At 36.8% G+C, this 22,799-nt stretch overlaps 1 protein-coding gene across 12 annotated transcripts in view; it reads left to right on the forward strand.

The window, feature by feature from the left end:
- Window positions 1-22,799, forward strand: part of COL25A1 (collagen type XXV alpha 1 chain) — a 446,203-nt gene that overhangs the window by 344,254 nt on the left and 79,150 nt on the right. For all 12 annotated transcript variants that reach the window (XM_026017640.2, XM_072755504.1, XM_072755500.1 and 9 more), the window contains 3 exons: window positions 15,752-15,805; window positions 18,068-18,094; window positions 20,647-20,691. In XM_026017640.2, coding sequence (XP_025873425.1) covers window positions 15,752-15,805; window positions 18,068-18,094; window positions 20,647-20,691 — 126 coding nt within the window. The remainder of the gene's footprint in view (window positions 1-15,751; window positions 15,806-18,067; window positions 18,095-20,646; window positions 20,692-22,799) is intronic.

Genomic DNA, 22,799 nt, shown 5'->3' on the forward strand with positions numbered 1-22,799 from the left:
TAATATTTTGTTCTTTCTTCTTTGCTTCTTTTCTTTTTTCAACTTTGGGACAATCATGAAAATTTATAGAAACCTTTAACCTGAAGCAAAACAACTTTAAAACTGTCACATACATGTTTATGAAGACTGCATATTCTTTATTTTTGCAAAGGAAATATGCAATTTCCTTAGCAAGGGAAAGGAATGTGACATTTTCTTATCCTACTCACCAAGTTTAAATTATATTTCAAGGAAACAGACAGTTAATATTTGCAGTTTTATGTCTTGGTATACATCTTTGTGGCATTTTAAAGTGTTTTCTAGAAGACCTAGGGAAGCTAAATAATTTCACGCTTTTATGGAGGTATTAGCAAAATGTAGTTTAAGATTGTTTTTCATACTCCATAGAATTTAACCTAAAACTTTGTGGATGAAATTTGTGTTAATAACAGTCATTATCTAACATTTGTCATATTTGCTGTAACATCTTTAGGAAAATAAAGTGCAAAAACCATAAGTCCTTCACTGAAACAGCAGGTCATATAGACAGTAAAAACAAAGCTAGAAATAGAATAGTAATTCTGTACTTAAGCACATGAAACGTGTTTTGGATCTCTACAATTTGTTTTTCTAAGAAAAGAACTTAGAGTGACATAATTTTTTAAAGTACCTAAATGTCCTCAAACTGCCTTAAGAAAACATTTTGTCTACATTACAATTTCACTTTTCCAAACAAAAATATGTTGCTTAGAAAATATTTTTCAGATAATGATTAAGGAAGAATCAGAAATATATCAAATAACTAGAAAATAGAAGGATTTTCCTCTTACAAAAAAGAAAGGAAAATATTTTTTTAAGTATTTTGTTTTCCATCCATTCAGATAGACAAGATTGGTGATTGGCTTTGGCCAATAAACTTGGTAGTGATATATTTTTTTTTAATTTTCCTCCAAATATGGGTTACTTTGACTGCCAACCTGAATTTTTCTTATTTTGTAATGGTCTTCCGGTTGTTCAGATTGTATTAGGAGAAAGGACTCACATAAACAGTAACATGCCATTAAACCGCAATCTAGCTCTTTCTGGCATCATAATCTACAAAGGGCTCCTCCTGAGCATCTCCTGTGAAATGCGGAAAGCAGCGTGGTATGGAGGAAAAGGTGTGAACTCTGTAGTCAGACAGAGAATGGGTCAGATCCTAGTTCTCGTCTGGGCAAGTTATATAATATTTCGACAGCTCAGGTGTAAAATATAAATACAGACCTTGCAGTATTAACTAGATAATGTCTCTAAAGTGAACTTAATGCTATAGATTCTCAATATGTTACTAAGTGTCTGTAGTAATAGTATTCCACTGTAAGAGTTTAGGCAAATGAGCCCTGGGCTTACCCTCATGCAGGGAGCAGAAGGCAGTTGAATCATTATAGGAAGAATATGAATATGTAAAATTACACAGGAAAGTAAAATGTTCCTCTGTCCTCTGACTCTTTCCCCATTCACTCCAGTGCTGGCCTAGAATTGGGATGCTCTGTGCTCTTCTATCTCACGTGCAGCCTTTGAAAGAGCCTTTTCCTGTCTGGGCTTCAAGGAAGTTTCGTTCATGAAATGAGACCAGGGACTGTACTAATTTATTTCTAAGTTTCTAAGAGAAAAGTCACCAATGTCTTATTTTTGATTCAACCAGCTTCTAGCATTCTCTGTTCCCAATTCTGAAAGCTGTTGTTTTCATGATTTAGATTTATTGCCAGCAGGCAAAGCAATTAGGGTAGATTTAATACTAAGTCTTACCTAAAAATCTGAAATGTTGTCCTCTTCTTCCCTAGCTAATTATATTGGACACAAAAATTTTGTAATTCTCAAGGATAGATCTTGTTAAATTCAATGTATAATTAACATTTTATGCTCCATTATTCATTATGACTCTCTGTCCTTTTTTTAAGGATTTATTTATTTATTCATGAGAGACACAAACAGAGAGAGAGAGGCAGAGACACAGGCAGAGGGAGAAACAGAGGGAGAAGCAGGCTCCCTGCAGGGAGTCCGATCCTGGAACCCCGGGATCATGACCTGAGCCAAAGGCAGGTGCCCAACCACTGAGCCACCCAGGGGTCCCTATTACTGTCTCTCTTTTTCACAAACACACCCACATGTATACATGGAGAGATGTGTATCTGAATATTTGTCAATTAAACCCTGCTTGTCAGATATATTGGAAAAGTAGAAGCTTTTAAAAATAAGTTTGTAGTAGAACCATCTTTTAACCTGAGGAATCCTTTGACAAAATTAGTTGCTATCTATGATTTTTGTATATACATGTGTATCAGAACTTTAAAAATCTCAACTTTTATGAAACGTTATTAGAACCCTATTATTTTTTTATTCTTTTACATTAAGTGGAACCTATAAAAACAAATCATCATAATGACACTTCACTTGAATAACAATCAATGCCCAGTACTATGCAAATACCACTGAAGAGGAGATCTGAGGACAGAGACAGGGTACATTAAAAATCTAATTGGTGCAGTTAACACCCTTGTCTGTTTGTCACTATGAAAATAATAATAAAGGTTTTCAGGATTAAAAATCAATTATTTGCCTAACAAGCTAGAATATTTCTGAGGCCCCAGAGTCTTGGGATTGTTTTCAAAGCAGGTGATAAATATTAGAAGATCTTATTCATGTATTTTTCAAGTATTTTCTAGAATTTATTATTTTTAAAACTTCAAAATATAATATAAACAAAGAATGTAGTTAACATCTCATCTATGACTCTATCCCAGATAGCTATGTGATTTTTAAGGAACATTAAATTTTAATTAATTTATAGTTATGGTATTTAGAGTTCCTTTTCATCTCTTATCCATGGGTCTTACGGTTTTTCACTGACATTAATCCTCACAGCATACTTCTAATGGCATTTTTATTGTATGTGTATTTAGAGAGCAGATAAATTGAAGCTCTCAGGCTTCCAAAGGTCAAGCTATTTATTCAAGTCTATTCAGTGGGCTGTTCAATGAATGCAGTGTTTTTTATTCTTGATTCGCTTACTGTAACAACTAAATACACTCTTTTCTTGGTTCTGTCATTAAGCAGTCTGAGTTAAATTCCTAAAGGATTTGAATCTGGTATAGTTCTGTTTGTTTTCTGATTGGTTAGCTTAAAATTTTCTTGTAGCAGAATTTATTAAGTGGTCCCATTACCCAATATAGTTGTGACTTTCTTTTTTTTTCAGATTTTTAAAAAAGATTTTATTTATTTTAGACAGAGAAAGAGAGAACGTGTGAGAGAGCACAAGCAATGGAGAGGGAGAAAGAGGCTGCCCATTGAGCAGGGAGCCGAATATGGGACTCGATCCCAGGACTCTGGGATTATAACCTGAACCAAAGACAGCTGCTTAACCAATTGAGCCACCCAGGTACTCCTAGTTGTGACTTTCTGGTTTTAGACTTTAAAAAAAGATATCAAGAGTAAATGAAGTGATTGATTTCTGATCCAAGATTAATTAATAGTTCAGGGAAAGTATCTTACAGCAGTTCAATCATTTTGCAGGTTAAAGTTGAGACAAATTACTTTTATTAGCTTTTCTATCTTCTAAAGTTAGTAATTAATATACATTAGAATTCTCAGAACACATGACGTTTTTCTCTAGTCACTGTAAGAATAGGATGTGTTCTTTCTTCCAAAAGAAACACCATCTAATTGAATTTAAAAGAAAAGAACAGAAACACCATCATTTTCCTATTACAGAACATTTCTTATAGTCTAATCACTGTATCCTTAAGTGTGATTCATACATTCTCAGACATTTTCATTTACACGCTTACTCTTTAAGAGACTTTTCACTCAGTTTTACTTGTTAAGTGAGAAAAATAATATTTTTATTCTTTATGTAATTAATTTTAACTTCCCTTAGAGAGGCATCAAAAGTTAGTTATAAGAGGTAGTTTAGGGATACCTGGGTGGCTCAGGGGTTGAGTGTCTGCCTTTAGCCCAGGGCATGATGCTGAAGACCCGGGATCGAGTCCCACATCGGGCTCCCTTGTATGGAGTCTGCTTCTCTCTCTACCTGTGTCTCTGCCTCTCTCTCTCTGTGTCTCTCATGAATAAATAAATACAATTTTAAAAAAGAGGTAGTTTAACGTTGGCTTGAAATAAATCAAGTATGGTAAAGCTTCTTTTTTAAACCACTTTCCCCCGACTTCATTTAGCCATGTTACTATAGAATTTGATAATAGCTATCATTCTATTCTACTAAAATATCAGGTGGCGGGAGAATAAAAAGTTGAGGGAAAAGGATTCTTGGGGGCAGGGATGTGAGAGAGGCAAGCTACTCCAGGCTGTCCGAAAACAAACAACAAAGCAAATGTGGTTGGATTATGATATCATCGAGTCCACTTATTTTATTTTTATTTTTTAAGTCCACTTATTCTAATTGAAAAGACACTCTCTTTTATAGGAGGGATCACGAAAATGATTTTACTAGATCTGACTCAATTGCATAAGTAATCTGGGAAAGCTTTCTTAAAGAAAACTTCCCATAAATGGGTCCACTGATTCACTTGATTTTTTTCAGTCATCTGTGCAGCCCTTACTACTAAGTGTCAGGCACCATTTGAGCACTGATGTTCAAGCTCTCTCAGTCCTCATGGAATTTCCAGCCTAATTGGGGATGGGGGCTTTAAATGAACAGTTAGGCTAAAAGCCTATTACATGACAATTCTGTTAAGAGCTATGGCAGAGAAGCACAGGGCAGCCTGGCCTGGTGGACAGAGCCCGGCAATGCTTCTCTAAATGGGTAGGTGACTTTAGGTGGGCCCTAACAGGTGAGCAGCATTTGGCAAGGAGAGAGAAACTACCCCTCTGGTGCAGTACCTTATAGATCAAATTACAGATGATCTTGGTCTTAGAATTTGGTTTCTGAAACACCATATTATCGACCATTATAGGGCTTTTGTATTCATCATACTCTACCTTCTCTCCAAGCTTAAGACCACTAAAATATTAAATCAGTGCAAGCCACAAAGCCTTTCTTATATCATTAGCTCTGACCTCTAAATGATACTCTGGATTTTGAAACTTGTATTAAAAAGAAGACTGCAGGGGTGCCTGGGTGGGTCCTTTGGTTAAGTCTCTGGCTTCAGCTCAAATCATGATTCCAGGGTCCTGGGATGGAGCTCCATGTCAGGCTTCCTGCTGAGGGGGGAGCTTGCTTCTCCCTCTGCCTCTGCTGTTCCCCCTGCTTGCTCTGTCTCTGTCTCTGTCTCTGTCTCTTTCTCTCTCTCTGTCAAATAAATAAATGAAATCTTAAAAACAATTTTTTAAAATAAGTTTATAAGGGTACCTGGGTGGCTCAGTTGGTTAAGTATCCAACTCTTCATTTTGGCTCAGGTCATGATCTCAGGGTTCTGGAATGGTGCCCCACATCCAGCTCTATGCTCAGCACGGAGTCTGCTTGAGATTCTTCCTCTCTCTTTCTATCTCTCTCTCCCTTCTGCCATCCCACTCATGCTTTCTCATAAATAAATAAATAAATAAATAAATAAATAAATAAATAAATAATAAATAAAGCTTTAATGAAATAACTTATTGTGACAATACCAATGTATTAGAATCTACTTAATTCCATCCATTTGATACAAGGCCACATTGCCAATCAGTAACCATTTTCCAACTGCCGAACAGCTTCAGTGGGATTAATTTATGAGAAATTGAATTTCTTTCTGCCCAATGCAGAGAACAGAAGAGTGCAGTATATAATAAATCCTAATTTGTATTCAGCATTTACTATCAGGTACTGTCTTTAGTATTGTGTGCATATTAGCTTACTCATTCCTCACAGCAATCCTAGGAGGTGGGAACTAGCATCCCTACTTTGTTAATGAGCAAATGGGAGCACAGAAAGGATAAATCTTTTGCCCAGAGTTACCAAGGTGCTTGTGGTGGAGTTCAGCTTCAAAACCAGGCAATGTGTTCTCACTGCACATGACTCTGCTTCTACCATAAAGAACGAGGATCTTAAATTCAGAGTATCCCAGCTTTGCTCTTCAGTGTTTATATGACCTTGAGCAAGTTACTTTCCTTCTCTAAGCCTTATCAACGGAGGATTAAAATAGTACCTCAAAGTTTAATCAGAAAAAGTAAAGTGATATATGTAACTTCATTTAAGTATGTTAAATATTTTAAAATAAAACATTAAGTAAGATTAGACTATGTTCCTATCTGTACTAGGGGCATTAATAACTCCATGACTTAGGGGATCCCTGGGTGGCTCAGCAGTTTAGTGCCGCCCTCAGCCCAGGGAGTGATCCTGGAGACCCGGGATCGAGTCCCACGTCGGGCTCCCTGCATGGAACCTGCTTCTCCCTCTGCTTGTGTCTCTGCCTCTCTCTCTCTCTCTCTCTCTCTCTGTTTCTCCCTCTCTCTCTCTCTCTCTCTCTCTGTTTCTCCCTCCCTCTCTCTCTCTCTCTCTGTGTCTAATGAATAAATAAATTAAATCTTAAAAAAAACCCTCCATGACTCAGAAGCCTCCTGGGTGTATAAGCAAATGTTAGTAAGAACTATTATTTCATTCTACTACTCTTCACTGATCTTTAGAATTTTTCCAGCTGGACGTACCACTTAACATTTCTATTAGTAATTAGGCACATTCTCTTCCCAAGAGAAAAAAATAATTTATCATTCAAACATACATAGATTTATCAATAAGGACTATGCTTTAGGAAAGAAAAAATTAGCTGGGTTTTAAAACTTTAAATAATGGATATATTATTAAAGGCACATTATGTTGCCAGTCCTAGTATACTTAACAGAACCACTTTTAAAAATAAAGGTATTTATTGATCACGGAACTTGAAAGCTAATGCAGGCTTCAACTTTGCTTTGCTCTGGCAACTAAACCTCATCCCTAAGAATCCAGATTCTTTCATCTCTTCACCCTGTCTTTCTCCTTGCTGCCCTCAGCCTAGCTCCTGCTCTTCCCAGGGGAAGCCTAGGGCTTCCTTCTTTCATATCAACATGCAGAGAGTGAGTGAGTGTTTTCCCCCAAACATCCCACAAAACTTTGGAGTTCCTTTTCAAAAGGGAACAGAGAGGTCATGGGCTCCCCCTCCTCCCCTGGCTTGGAAAATGTCAGATTCTGATTAGCTACTGCCATTGCAATTTCTTTTCTAGCAACCCCAGTCGCGTGGAAAGTTGCAAGAATCACTAATTGCCTAATTCAGAAGAGATACATGTAACACAAGGGAGCAGAACTGTGTTGTATTGGACTTATCCCAGTCCCTAAGAAAGTCCGCCACTTCACATAACCCACTTTATCCATTTTTATTATTTCTTCCTGAAACATAAGTCTTAGTTCTATATCTCTTTTTCCCCAGAAGCATACACATAGTGAACACACACACACACACACAGAAAAGACAGTCTTCTGTGGCATCATGTTCTCTGGTTGGTTTTTGCTCATTTGGGCACCTTTCATAAGTTATTTAAAAAGGAAATACTGGATAATGTTTCCCTTAGACTCAGGCAAGCAGTACTTCTCATCTTGCTTCCTCTATCCTTCCTATGGTGTGATCCTCCCCACAGAGTGAGGAGTCCACAGGGCCAAGGAGGCATGCCCACTAAAAGCCCAGTTTTCCGGGCAGCCCAGGTGGCTCAGCGGTTTAGCGCCGCCTTCAGCCCAGGGTGTGATCCTGGAGACCCGGGATCGAGTCCTGCATCGGGCTCCCTGCGTGGAGCCTGCTTCTCCCTCTGCCTGTGTCTCTGCCTCTCTCTCTCTCTCTCTCTCTCGCTCTCTGTGTGTGTCTCATGAATAAATAAATAAAATCTTTAAAAAAAAAAAAAAGCCCAGTTTTCCTACTTCTTGATTACATCCCAGGTACCCACAATTCAAGAATTCCTGCCTCAACTGTTCTGATTCTGCTTCTAGTGCCTGTATTGGCCTCTTCACCAGGTCCAAATTTCCCAAGCGACCACACAGCTGGTGTGTGCACCCCTAAACCTATGGGTGGCCTTGGCACTGCTATCAGTAGGGAGCTATGGGCAAAGCTTGCAGGCTGTAGTGTTCACACACACCCCCAAAGCCCTTCCTGGTGAAGAATAGGAATGAAGTTGGGAAGAGAAGAGAGGACATTAGCACTGTGGGGTAGAATGTGGGGTCATCCACGTGAACTTCTACCCAAACCTCCAAATCTCAGGGGTGTGCTCGGGGCACATAATTTTCATTTATGTAAATTTCATCCAAATTAATGCAACTTAGCTATTTTCTGTGACTACTAAATTCTTAGCTATCTTTTTGCATTTGAATTTCTTTATTCAGATTATATTTTGTACATTTCTGTCCATGGTTAGTACAAAAACTAAAATAGTCTTAACCAGCGGACTTATTTCTGAAATAGTCCATGCCATAATATTATTGATACTACTACCATGTTTACTTATTTACTTATTTTACGTTCTTAGACATTTGTACTTTTTTTTTTTAAGATTTTATTTATTAATTCATGAGAGACACAGAGAGAGAGAAAGGCAGAGACACAGGCGGAAGGAGAAGCAGGCTCCATGCAGGGAGGCGGACATGGGACTCGATCCCGGGTGTTCAGGATCGCACCCCAGGCTGCAGGCGGTGCTAAACCGCGGCGCCACCGGGGCTGCACACATTTGTACTTTTTTTAAAAAAGCACAATGAAGGTTTGGTTACTAGGTTCAGTTTAGTTACAACCTTAATCAGTTTAAGACCCATTTCAGTAAATTATCTGAAATAGAATGTTTTCATTAGGCTCCTGGCTGAAAGCCCTGCCGGTTTTCTACTCATTAGTATTCACATTACTAATGTGGACAGAGAGATTCTAATTTTAGGGAGGGGTTTTGCCGATTAGATCAACAAAACAGAGCCCTCTACAGGGTGCCGGATTCTCCAACATATAACCAAACTCAGTCACCCAGGTTTTCTGGTTTCTCTTTTGCCAAGTTACAAAGCCTCTTCTGCCTATTGGCAAGAAGGAAAAGACTTGGAGACTGGGCATGCAAGCAGCAGCCTTTTAGAAACTACTAAATCGCATTACATAAGAGAGTGAAGCTAAATGCCTAGGGTGGTCTAGGAGGGAGAGGAGGAAGAAGAAAGGCAAGATGAAAGCCAGCAAGATGAGGAAAGCTGCCTGTTCTGTGATGTGACATCTTCCCAGGTACACCAGATATTCAATCCTGAGCTCACAAGAGACCCTGGGAGAGTGGAGTTCTGGAAGCAATTGGTGAGAGGAACTGACTGACCCATCTGAATTGGTGTGGGGCAAAACCAAGATGAACTCCCAGGAGTCCAGGGGAGCAGGTCTCTATTCCCTTCATCTGTGAAATTGGGCCTTGAGCCAAGTCTAATCAGGTGTCTGGGGAATAAGGAATCACCAGGCAACATCCTGAGTCTAAAAACAGCAACAAATAGTAATAATATTAATATTATGTTGGGAATTTAAGTTCAATAAAATTTTCTAAGTACCTATTTAAAGCAATAATAAAACCTAATCTTAATCCTTTAGAGCGGGGGGGGGGGGGGGGGGGAGCAAGCATTTAATGTATTTGCACACACTTCATAGAGAAGCTGAGTCCCACAGAAGCTTAAGCAATTTGCTCTATGTCACAAGACCAGAGGTGGAAAACCTGAGATGAGGCCAGAGGTTTCCTGAAGTCACTTTCCTCTTTCATGCTCAAATTTAACAGATAACAAACATAATAAAAATGAATAAGGGTTTTTTTTAGATACAAGTTGCTCAAATAGAAGGAACACAAGATGAGGAATGGGAAGACATGGGCTCTGATCTTACATCTACTCTTTGCAGGTATTTGCCTCTGGAAAAAATACTCTCTGAATGTGCTTTTTCATCTTTTAAGAATGACTCACTTGGTTCCTTCCAACTAAAATATTTCACTGTTTTGTGAGTGCTTCTGCTTGGGGTGGGGCAGATGTTAGGGTGAGTTCATGAAGCTCTGCAAGGGTCTTGGGGGAACTTCAAAAGACACAATAATTCTTAACCAGCATGGCCTCAGCTTCTGGGGGTGCAGGAAGGAGCCGATGAAAGAATATATTGGAAATACATAGAAGGCGCAGTCTCTGTACCCACACAGAACTGTGGCAGCCTTCAGTGCTTTAGGCATCCACCCTTCCCCTGGGAGAGTCCTGGAGGTGCTCAAGGGCATGAACCCCTTGGAAGCCATGACAGTTCTCATTCAAGTCATCCTGCCCTTCGGGAGACTCCTCCCCGCCACGCACCCTGCTGGTCTTGTACCCCGAGCTATTCCTCTGTTCTGCAGTTCAAATGTTTCAGACTGACCTACCTGAGTTGTAGGTGTCACTGCTAGATTAACATGTCTCCCATCTTTTTCCTGGGTCCCCTTCTCTTTTCTCACCAGTGGCTGCCTTGTTGTAGCTGAGACACAGAGGCATCTCTTGCAACCATGCTTATAGATATTCTAGTTTCCCAGAAGAAAAGTCTTGCTATCTTAGTCTCTCACCAAGCCTACAAGAGTTTTACATTTCCATGTGGGCTTTATGTATATGCGTCTCCTGTATTCATTCATTTTTCCAACATATATGTACTTAACAATTATTATATGTAAGGTACAGTTTCCAGGCGATGTGGAAAGAGGAGTGAACAAAGTAGACAAAGTTCATGTTCTAAAACCTGGCATTCCTAGTAGGGGAGACAGATTTGAAATAAAAAAAGTATGCCTCATGTGGTAACTAGTGCAATAAAGAAAATTCAGTAAGGTAGTGAGCATAGGAAGTGGTGGTGGGGTATCCAGGCAACCCCTGTAGTAAGGTAAGGGGACATTTGCGCTAAGGCTGAAGGCCATGAGAGGTGTGCAAAAAGACAAGTGATTTTTTTCCAAAACATTAAAAGCTCTTAAAGGTTGGGGCTAGGACTTTTATTTTATTGTGTCATAAAATGCTGCATTTCTATACATTTCAAAATACGTAGATCATTTTGTACCTCCTACCTTCGCCCAACCCAGTGTTCATATTCATTTGCCATTAGACAACCAGAGTAGAAAATTAGTAAACTAAAGTAAGCTAGAGAGAATAAATAGGAATGGAGAGCAAAAACCCATTTTCTTGACTCTTCCCCAGAGCTGGATCTAGAACTCCCTCTTGGGTGACTTGCTGCTTTCAAATAATCTTCCTCTACCAATGTTATTTACCCAATTGCTGCCAAAGCCTCTGTGGCCCCAAAGCATTATAAAAGGACACCCACCACCTCCACCATGTCTTCCTGGAGAAGGGGACTAAAGGCCAGTCCTGCTCAGCCTTCAAGCCACTGAGATTCCTCTGTGCACTGTCACTGTCAGGAAAAAAGCACACTCAATGTTTCAGATGGCAGTGACCATTAGTCTTTATTTTATTACGTGGACACACCAACACCCCCTACTCCAGAGGTAGAAGAACAACCTTAAGACCGATGCCATGTTCACAGCATAGAGAATATAGTCAGTGATGTTATAATAACATTGTATGCTACGTACACTCATGGTGAGCATACCATAACTTATAGAGACGCTGCATCTGAATCACTAAGCTGTACATCTGAAACTCATGTGACATTGTATGTCAATTATACTCAAATAAAATATTAAAAAATAAATTAAAATAAATTAAAAGATAAAATTAAATTAAAAAATAAATAAACCTAAGGAAGAGTTGAAAATTCCAGAAAAAAAATTAAAAAGACTGATATCATGTTCTGCTCAGTATTACTCTTTCCATCCACTGCTGGTCCACGTTCCTTGTAGTTATTTTCCTCTTCTGTGTGGATGAGTTCTTTTTGAGATGCAGTACTTAAAAGAAACAAAATCTGATTTGACAAGTGAATGTAAAACTATGTTATGCTGAAAATTTTAAGATACGACTCTTTGTAAATTCCCATCGCCAGAATAGAAAACAATTGCCCTCAGGCAGCAATATTACCATTAAATGACCTATTTCCTGTTAGCACTCAGTTTCATAAGACAAATACATTCCTTCCTATCTTTCAGTATTCTTTCAAGTTGCCCCTGATTAGCATACCTGAGATAATTGTAAAAGTCCTGAGCGATGTCTTACATTAGGGTTCTAAAGAGCATTTGGTTTGAGAAAGAGAGAAGGGAAGGAAGAAAGAAAGAAACAAAGTAGCAAGCTGGCTTTCCTAAAGGTCGGTACAACTTATTTAAATACACACATCGTCATATTTGAGTAATACACAGGGAATACTTTAGAATTTAAAGTATAAGAGAGAGAACCCTATCATCTACCTGTAAAGATGTTAGCTGCTGTTTTTTCATTATTACTATCTTTGGAATATCCTTCAGTACTTGTGAAATGCATTCGGAAATAGATGAACAGTTTCTCTAACAAATAGGAGACTCTCTACACACACGTGAAACCTAATTGTCATTTTTTTGTCTCTGCTTTTCTGATTTTTCTGCATATGTATATTTTTACTACGTTATGTAGCAATGTCATTGTAACTTTATTTGAAGGGGACTCATAATATTTTATGCTCATATACCAGAAAGTAGTAATACACTATATGACACATGGTTTATTCTTCTTTAACACTCCTTTTGATTCATGTTTCTTTATTTAATGAAGTGCAAGAAAACTTAGTTAAAAAAAAAAAATCCTGTGACCTCAATTAGATGTCCTCTTAAGTTATTTTTATATGTATTGTTTTTTCTGGCTCAAAACTCAGCTCTTTGGGCACAGGTATCTCTCATGCCTATTTCATCTTTATATCCCGTGAAACACTCAGCCCAGAGTACAATAGCTGGAAAATTCTCACTAAATCTTAGCTGAATAAATTAATGTCTTCCAGAATCCCATAGCTCAGACTTGGCGCTCAGAGTTCTCCAGCTCTTCATCCTTAACATTCCTTTCCCACAACCTGGCGAACTAGGTTGGAAAGTAGCAGAATGCTCCTTGGCCTCCTAATATAAGCTTGAATATATTCTTCTTGACATAACTTATTAGAAAGGTAAAATGCTCTGAGTCACTTTGTCACTTTTCCTTCTTTTCCTCTTCCCTTGCTTCATTCAGGAAAAAAGCTTTATTCATTTTAAATTTAAAATTAAAATTTCAAAATTTTAACTTTAAAATTTTGTGAGATACTTATTGAAATTATAAACACGTGAAAAAACATTTAACCTTACGAGTGATAAATGTAAAATTGGGCAACAGTTTTACTGGGCAACAGTAAACTCTTATTTGTGCTTATTAAAATTGCCCCCCAAATAATTAAAATTGTGATATTCAACGTTGATGAAGTTGTGAAAACGTAACACAGAGTGGGGGCCGATTGAAGCAGATAAAACTCAGATTCCTTTTGGAAAGCAATTTCAAAATATTTACAAAGGTGGGTTTTTCGTTTATCTTTAATAGCAAAAATTGGCAACAATCAAGTATTCTTCTGTTTGGAACAGATTAAACATATGATCACACCTGACTTTGTTAGAAGATAATCAAACCATTCACAAGACAATCATGAATACCATGGGAAAACAACTACGTAGGATCAAAAAATAAGAAATCAGCGTGTCAAACTATGTAATAAGCTTACAATTGCTTGAAAACACGTAAGCATAAATAAGAAAGACTAGACGGAAACAGGACAAATTAATTATAAGGGTGATAGAACCATAGGTGCATTTTTTGTTTCCTACTATGTTAAAAGATTATTTTAACAATATATAAACATTTTAAAAAGGGATCAAGTTTTAGTCTCTCAGTGTTCATATATTAAAGAGGATGTTAACCAGATACCTAAGCAATGTCTCTTTTCCTTGTTTCAGAATCACGGCATGTACTTTGTTCAGTTCCAGGGGCTTAACCATTTTTTTATTATTATTCTGGCTACCATGGTTATTCTTTGAAAGTCTAAACAAAGTTTATATTGTTTCCTGGCGGCATCTCTTATTTGCATTAAACCATGAGTTATGATATTAGTGCATCCTGTTGTGGATTCTTTGAAGAGAGCAGACTTGATAGCTCTTCTTCTGTTGCAGAGTAAATGATAGTCCTCTTTCAGGGCATTTTCTATTTCCAAGTTGTTACTCTTTGTGATGTACAAATAGCTGGTCAAAATTTTCCTATAATGGCCATTGTTCTTCTCTCAGCATTTTTGCCATTTATCCAAGGAAAGTGCAAGAGTTACAATTATAGTGTAACTTTATATACAAAGCAGAATTTCTTCCAGAAAGTTAAGACTTTAGCAATTATAATAAACCAGTATAGTAGTAAAATATTATTTTGCTCTTCTAGAAGGATAACGTAAGCTTCATATTCTTCGTTTATCTTGGAGGTATACCTAAATCATCTTTATATAAGTTATATTTAATCAGGTTTCTATACATTCTGAAAGGTCATTTATAAATGAGAAGTGTAAACCAAATGATAATGAGAATAGAAATACTCCCATGAATTCTCTCCCAGTTTTTAGTTGCTTTCATTCATTCAGGAATGTATCTACTGCTAAGAGCACAACCTCTTAAGCTAGATCATGAGAGTTGAAATCTTGGCTAGAGTTGTGTGAATCTAGAAAAGTTACTTAAACCTCTCTGTGCCACAGTTTCTTCATCTGTTAAATAGAGATAAAAAAATACATCGTAGAAATTTGTGAGAATTAAATGAATTGATGAATGTAAAATTCCTGGACCTTAAATATGGTACTATTATTAATGTACATGTTTTCGAAGCTGAGAGCACAAATATTAAAATGGTGCAGTCTCTGCCCTGTAGGTGACTTAGAAAACACACTTAAAAATCAACTAAGTTTGCTGTGAACCTAAAAGTGCTCTAAAAATAGTCTTTTTTTTTTTTTTTAATCAATTAAAGAGCAACTTTACTACCCTCAGTGAAAAGAAGAAAGCTGTCCCATCATTGGTGCACACTGTAAATGACTTTGGGAATGTTTTTAAATGAAAATGAAATTCTGGTTGATATGACTCTGAGCCACATGGAAGCATTGAGAGCCAGGTTATCTCACCTTTGCTTCTGGGCACTTCATGACTTATCCTCTTTGGAAAATAATTGCTAGTTCAGAGCCTAGGAAAACTGTTATACAACCTCGTCTTTCTGAGATGGGAAACTTTTCTGACCTAGTAACATCATCTTTCTCCCAAAAGCCTATCACTCCATAGGACAATGAGAGCCACAGTTCTGAATGTTTTATTCTAATTATTTTTTACCATGAAATTGAGAGGCCAAAGCCATGTTTATTTTTGACTTTTGTGTCAAATGTGTCTAATTTTGTAGGTATTCAAAGATGTGTGTGTTCTTTAAGCTTTAGATTTGGAAATACTTGTTAGATTAAGTCTCATAAATATAATGATTTAGTCTTTATTTTCCTGAGCTAATGAACCACTTAAAAGTTCTCCATCAAGAGAGCTTATATTTTCAGATGTCTTTAATTCATTCCACAAATATTTACTTATTGCCTACAAGGTACCCAATACCATGCTAGATACTCATTTCTGTCGGTAAGTTGCTTCAGCTTTCTTAATGGAGAAAAGACTGAACAAAGGAAATTAACCCTATGTTATCCTTGGTCCTTAGCACATAGAATTTTGGACCAAATGAACTCATTTGTATTTATACTAGTAGGCACTTATTTTTCTACTTCTATTTTTTAATTTTTTTTAAATTTTTCTTCTTCTAGAGCATTATTGGATAGTTATATCCTCTAATGATATATATATATATATCTTATGGATTTTGTCTATTTTATTTAATAGTATCTATTTTTTTCATGAGGGTGAGCCCGGGTTGCCTGGAACAGTAGGACAAAACGGAATACCAGGGCCAAAGGTTAGTACAATGAAACCAAGCAGAATCATTTGAGATTTGAGTTTTCATGAAATTATAACCTATAACTTTTTTATAGGTCCCACTGGTTTTACTTGGATGGAATATTTGTCAGTAGTATAATATGCAACAGTATAAAAGTGTGACTAATGACCAAATTATATTTGTGACTCTCATTTGCAGAAAAACAAATAAATATGATTAAAATCTTTATTCTGGGATACTTCAATAACATGAGAAAAAGCCCATATTTCAAATAAGACTATTGTCATTTTGTCACTTAGTGAGTGTATTAAAATGTAGGCCATATCCACACTGCCTAAAATGTTCATAATATTTATAAGGCTTACTAAAGATGATTCTCACAATGCCACTGTGGCCTTTCTTCAATATTTGATCACCTCCAACACTTACGTAACATAACTGGTTAATTAAATGAAGAGCAGAGTAAAGATGTGGCATGTTTTGATTTTTAAGATTTTATTTTATTTTTATTATTCATTCATTTTATTTTTTTAAAGATTTTATTCATTCATGAGAGACACAGAGACATAGAGGGAGAAGCAGGCTCCCTGCAGGGACCCTAGTGCGGCACTGGATCCCAGAACTCTGGGATCACACCCTGAGCTGAAGGCAGACACTCACCCATCAACCTTGAGCCACCCAAGCGTCCCTAAGATTTTTATTTTCTTAAAGTAATCTCTGCACCCAATATGGGGCTCAAACTCACAACCCCTAGATGAAGAGTCATATACTCTACCAACTGGGGTACCAGGCACCCCAAGATGTAACATATTTAAAATTTAAAAATGGATATAGTCTGAATTACTAAATAGGGAAAAAATGTAATGAGGATTTGGGGGCATTGCAAATTTTCTTTGTTTTTTGAAGAACAAATGAATCTGTTAAATATAAAAAGATTGGTGACAGTTTAAACTGTTTAAACCAGACAGACAAATCCCAAATCCTTTGATGAGTGAACATCCCTTGAAGTACATAGCTAATGTCTAATCCTGTCAGCTGTGCTAGTGTGTATCTGTACCCACAGATGCCTGTCAGCTGAGTTTACAGATCACATTGCTATTGACAGGCGCCTAGGACAGACCTAAAATTTATAGACCTGTCCTTTGTCCTGCAGGAGAGGAAAGAAAATATTCCTTCTGGGACTACAGCCATTCTCCTGTCTTTTCCCCTCTTTTGCTCCATGCTAAAAAGCCAAATGATAAGAGTTAACGGCTAAGGCATGTTCTCAGTGCTATTCTGTTGCCTAGCAACCATCAGGATGGATATTGAGCACTGAAAGGTGGTCAGAAATTCAGAAAGCCAAAGGGTGAGACAGAGTCCCAGCAAATGAAGAGTCTTGCCTCCAAACTGACTTCGAGTGGTTTTTAATTTAAAAAAAAACACAATAATCATCTTAAACCATTTTTTTAAGCAGCCTGATCTCATGGCAACATTTACTAATGCTTTTCATAAGAGGAATATTATCATAATGTGTATGATTTACTTTAGAATTTTCCCACTCCATCACCTGTGCCTTCCTGGGTAAAGTGAAAATAAGAATTCTCTGCAAAGCACAATTTTGCATTTTAGTTTTCATACTGTCCAGGTCAGCATTTTGAATAAAGACATTCTCCTAAATTCACTTCAACTCTGCCCAATTCTAGTCTCTTTCCTAAAGGTACCAATGCCTCCTGGAATATACCTGATTGAGAACATGCTGGTTACCAGGAGGTTAAAGAAAGTTCATGACACTGTGAAGGGGTCCAAGTTCAGGACCGGGTTTTTGATCATGTTTAAAGAAGACAGATTGGGGGACTTAAGCAGACTCCAGACCCCTGAAATAATCTATACACAGGAGGCTACTTTGAATAAAAGACCATGAAAGGATGTGCTAGCCCACTTTACTGGTTCTGAGTTTGGGAAGAATAAAAACTTGAAAACTAAGAAGCCACTCAAGACATTGAATTGCTACCACATTGTTTTAATGCTCCCAAATCTGATTTCCGGCTGATAATCTGAAATATCTTTCTTTAGTCTCTTAAAAGTAAAGAATTAAGATTACATTTGATATTCATATCCAGGCCCAATTCTTTAGGAAATTCATCTCACCATTTGTTTTCAATATAGCAATTCTAATATTGCCAAAATAGAAAGGGTCACACATAATTGACTTAGTATGTTCAATATCTGATTTTGTTAGGTGTTGTTTAATTGGGTGTTTTATAATTTAATGTGCCACTCAATCTTTGTCCTTTTGCTCAGGGAGAACCTGGAGATCAAGGTGAAAAGGTAAGTAAGAGTGATTCTGCCTATAATTATCTTTTTTATCCCCCTAAAGAGATATCAAACCGAACTGTATATAAGTATGGTTGACTAGATAGTAATAAATATTGATCCATAGATATAGATATAACAACCACTGTTCTTGTCAAACTGTTAATTATAAAACGAGAGAATTGTGTAATTCTTGTGTATGGACAGAGATTTGACAAATTGAATCTAAATTTTAAAAAATTAAAAATACAAAAAAAATTTAAATAAAGAAATGGAGGGAAAGGGAACAAATTGAAGCATTCTTGTCAAGCTTCTAAATGGCTTTCAAAAATCCTTAGACCTGCAGAACTTCTGTTTTGCCTACTTGGTAATGCCACATGCCAATGCTTTTCTAAGTGCCCACATCACTTTCTACTGCTTCTAAGGTCACTAAGTTAAAGGTAGACAGATGTTTACCTGCAACAAATGCACTGGAAATTGCCCCACAAATAATTCCATTCAAAAAGCAAAAAGAGAAACAAAAGGAGGAGGGGAGTGCCATATGTTACATTTCTCACAGACGTCCTTCCTGAATACTTTTGGGGCGTCCTGATTATTTTTAGGCTCTCTGTGCATATCGTGGTGCTAATTTTCCTGGTTCTCATGCGATTTACATTAATAACTCTCGAGAAATGTGCTGCCTGCGTAGGAAGCTGCCAAGATACTACTTCATGCTCTTTATAAGTGATCTTCCTAACAAATTAATGTTATCACTTCTAATCCAAAAAATAGATCTAAAGATCCAGCAAATTTCTTGAATGTAACTGTATTTTTCAAAAATTAAAAAGACATTTATTTAAATGTCACATTTATTTAAATGACGAACACGGCCCCGTCAAACCCTTCATTTTGTAACCGCTCTCAGCCAGTCTTCTTAACAAGGAAGTTTGTTCTGTTTTGTTTTTTAATAAAGGATTTCCAAGCAATCTTTTAAAAAGTATGCTAATAGGCTGCCTGTCAAAGTTCCCTCATAACAGTTTATCAGTACATTTATTTGGCATCCAACCAGTTCATTGTAATTAACTTGAAATTAATTAGTCATAAGATCACTCTTTTGTATAGAAATTAAGGAGGGAAAAGGATCAGTGCCGGCACCGTTCTAGGGATTCATCAGATAGAGCAGCTCAGGCTCCCGGGCTGTTGTGGTGTATCCGTCACCATAGACAAATGTCTATGAGCAGGTTAGCTTCATAGTTATTTGAAATAAGAAAATGTAGGGAAAAAAGTAAAAGTCTCTCTCCCCCACATCTCTTCCCTCTTCCAGGGAAACGATCATGAGTACTTTATATCTTATTTATAGGAAATTTTTAAATGATGGAAAAGTGACCTCTTAGGAAGCTAAACAGAAGGGCATTCCAGCTTATGGAATCTATGAACAATAATGCATTGTTCTTGCTAACGGCTATCATTAACAGCTTATGGTGCATCAGTTGTTTTACACACAGCGTATTGTTTATTTCTTGTAACCCCATAAAGCATTCTTGCCCTTACGTTACACATGCAAAACGTGATGTAGGGAGGATTTCATTTGCCCAGTAGGTGCTGGAGCTGGGCTCAGTCTCTCTGGCGCCAAAGTCCATGATGTTTCCACTATGACATGCTGTAAAGACTTAAAGAATTCAGCATTGAAGGAATCAAAGCATGGATAATGAGCGAATGACTTTTTTTTCTAACGCATTGCTTTGTGGTAGAAAGGAGATGTCAGTGAGGGAATAAGCACAGGAAATCTCAAAAATAACCAAGAAAGCATGAACTCTCCAATTTCCTTTACTCTAATTTAAAAAGAGAGTTTTCAAATAAAATATAAAGCATTCATTTCACAAAAGCAAAACACATAGGTGCAGATAAATTAATCTTCTGTCCACAGTTTTGAGGGCTGTGTCATGCACTGTGAAACCCTGGAGATTTGAATTGAGCTGAACTCAGACAGAGTAGGATTTGCACAGAGAGAAGGGAAAACGGCGGGCGAAGCCCAGGTGTCAGGAATGGCAGGAGGTGGTAAGGCATGTGGCATGTAGAGAGAATGGTTAGGAAAAAGGCTTTCTTGAGTAGAAAAGAGAGAGAGTTAAGGAGGCTTTAAGTGCCAGAATGAGCTATTAGAAGTCAGAGAAAGTATTGCTTTCTGTTGATATCATAGAATAGTTTATTTTTTAAAAAACAGTTTTATTTGTTTATTCATAGAGACACAGAGAGAGAGAGGCAGAGACACAGGCAGAAGGAGAAGCGAGCTCCATGCAGGGAGCCCAACGCTGGACTCGATCCCGGGTCTCCAGGATCACTCCCCGGGCTGCAGGCGCCACTGGGGCTGCCCTGTCACAGACTAGTTTAAAACTGTTCACCTATGTTCACTGTAATAAATTTTAGACTAGTTGATATCAGGCAGCTGCTCAAGTGAAAATATGTTAGCTCTGCAGAACATTTGCAACAGATTTTAATATATAGTACACAGGAAAGCAAACTTAAAATAATGAAAGCTACTATATGTAATGTCACCAATATATTTTACTGTATCACTTTTCCCCCCTTAGGGAGATCCTGGAGAGAACGGTCCCAAAGGTGACACAGGCGAAAAGGTACAGTGTTATGAAATATGAAAGATGTGTATGAGCAAGAAATGTTATTTCATGCAAGTGAAAATGGAAGATTTTGAGAGAGGTGAGTGGTAGTAGTTTAATATGATAAGATCAGAAATAATTCTACAAGTTTAGAAAACATTTGAATATCTAGCTTATATAGGTGATCATTCCACAAGCTCCAAGCTACAAATTTAAATATTTTAAAAGTAAAATGGTATATCACAAATTCTAGAAAATGTGTAGCTAGGATTCTAGAAAATATGGCTTTCAAGAAATAAAACCATTTATTCATATAGAGTCCCTTCATACTCAGAGATATAAAAATAAGGTTTCTAAAGTGATTCCTTTTGTTCCAGTTTGGGGAGACAAGTCACAGGATTGAGATGAAATTTAAAAGTTTGAAAGTAAATGTCATTTGATTAGAGCCTCTAATGCAATCTTGGAAAATTTGCCTTAACTTGAAATCTACTAAATCCAGATATTTTGTCAGCCTTTACATTGTCCCCCCCTCCCCCACCTTTTAAAGCATTGTTAGTATTTATATTACAGTGGTCTTGTGGCTTATCTTTCTACATCTTCTCATCACCCACTCCCCGTCTATCATTATAGCTTTTGTTTGGATTCATACCTCACAGACATCTCTGGCATAAGAAGGGTATTTCACTTCACTTGTGCTGTAAAGAATTAAGAAAAATTTTAGGAAAATGAAAACAGAATAGTTGGATTTTCATTAAAATCAAGCTAAGTAATTGAGTAATAAAAAAAAAGATTTATTCATTTAAGCTTAGAGTTGAGGATAAAAATATTTCACTTTGAAATTATTACAGTACAGATGGATAATGGTTAGTCATAAAAGCATCCCCATAAAATAAAGAGAAATTTATCTTTCTCATTCTTATAAATATTAATATAAATATGGCATGGATGGTAGGAATGAATTAATGTCACCAAGTAGCAGTTGTGTTTGTATTCGAGGAGCAGTCTGGAAATTAGAGTGGACCCTCTGTCTCTTGTAGACCAGGGTTTTCCATCCTAAGCATTATTGACAAATTGGGCCAGATAATTCTTTTTTGTGGGGGCTCTTGGATGTTTAATATCACTTCCAGTTGAAAACCATTCCTATAGACCCATTTTATATACTTGTCAAATTTAATTAACATGCTGCAATCAAATATGGCATGAATATTCTTAATATTTAGTAAGACCAACGATACACCTCAATCACTCTCAAAGTCAGAATTTTAAACCCCAGATGTATAAACCTGGATATTTAACTTTCTTGATTATACTTAAAACCAGAAGTCAGCAAAGTTCCTGTAAAGGGCCAGAAAATAAATATTTTAGGTTTTCTGGGCCTTGTGGTCTCTCTATGACAACTCTTCAACTCTGTTCTTGTAGTGTGAAAGCAACCGTAAACAACATGTACACACACTAGTATGGCTATGTTCCAATAAAACTTTATTTCTGGACATTGAAATTTTAATTTCTTATAATTTTCATGTGTCATGAAATATTATTGTTCTTTTGATTTTTTTTAACCATGTAAAAATATAAAAACCATTCTTAGCACATGGGCCACACAAAAACAGGTGCTAGCTAGAGTTGGTCCGAAGGCCTTAGTTGACAGTCTCTGCTCAAAGAAAGGAAATCTTCTAAACAGAGAGCCATTTTTTCAAGTGAAAAAAGTTTATGTCAAGTCTGAACTATACCTGTGTGGATTTCTGTAGACAATTTTATGCTTTAGAAGATGGATTTTTAAAGTTTCATGTTTGGAATGTAGGCCAATAATTGTTTCTTTAATCACACATTTTTTAAATTCAATTTTCCAGTGGTAAAGCAACATTTTTCTTTGAAAAGGCCAATTCTGCCTCAAAGGAATACTGTTCTTATTTTTTATATTAATGCAAATCATTTACCATACTGACTCACACATAGTAAACTCTCAATAAATGTTAGCTTTCTTACCACATGGAAATTGAAATCCACTAGATTGGTTGTTTTCTTTTTTATCAAAAATTTTTATTAGTCAACTGAAATTAAGTACAAGAAATGCTTCAGTTAAAACGGAAATCATTTCTATAAACCTTCAATGGGCCTAAACAGGG

Source organism: Vulpes vulpes, chromosome 4 (genome assembly GCF_048418805.1).
Source record: "Vulpes vulpes isolate BD-2025 chromosome 4, VulVul3, whole genome shotgun sequence".
Lineage (NCBI taxonomy): Eukaryota > Metazoa > Chordata > Mammalia > Carnivora > Canidae > Vulpes > Vulpes vulpes.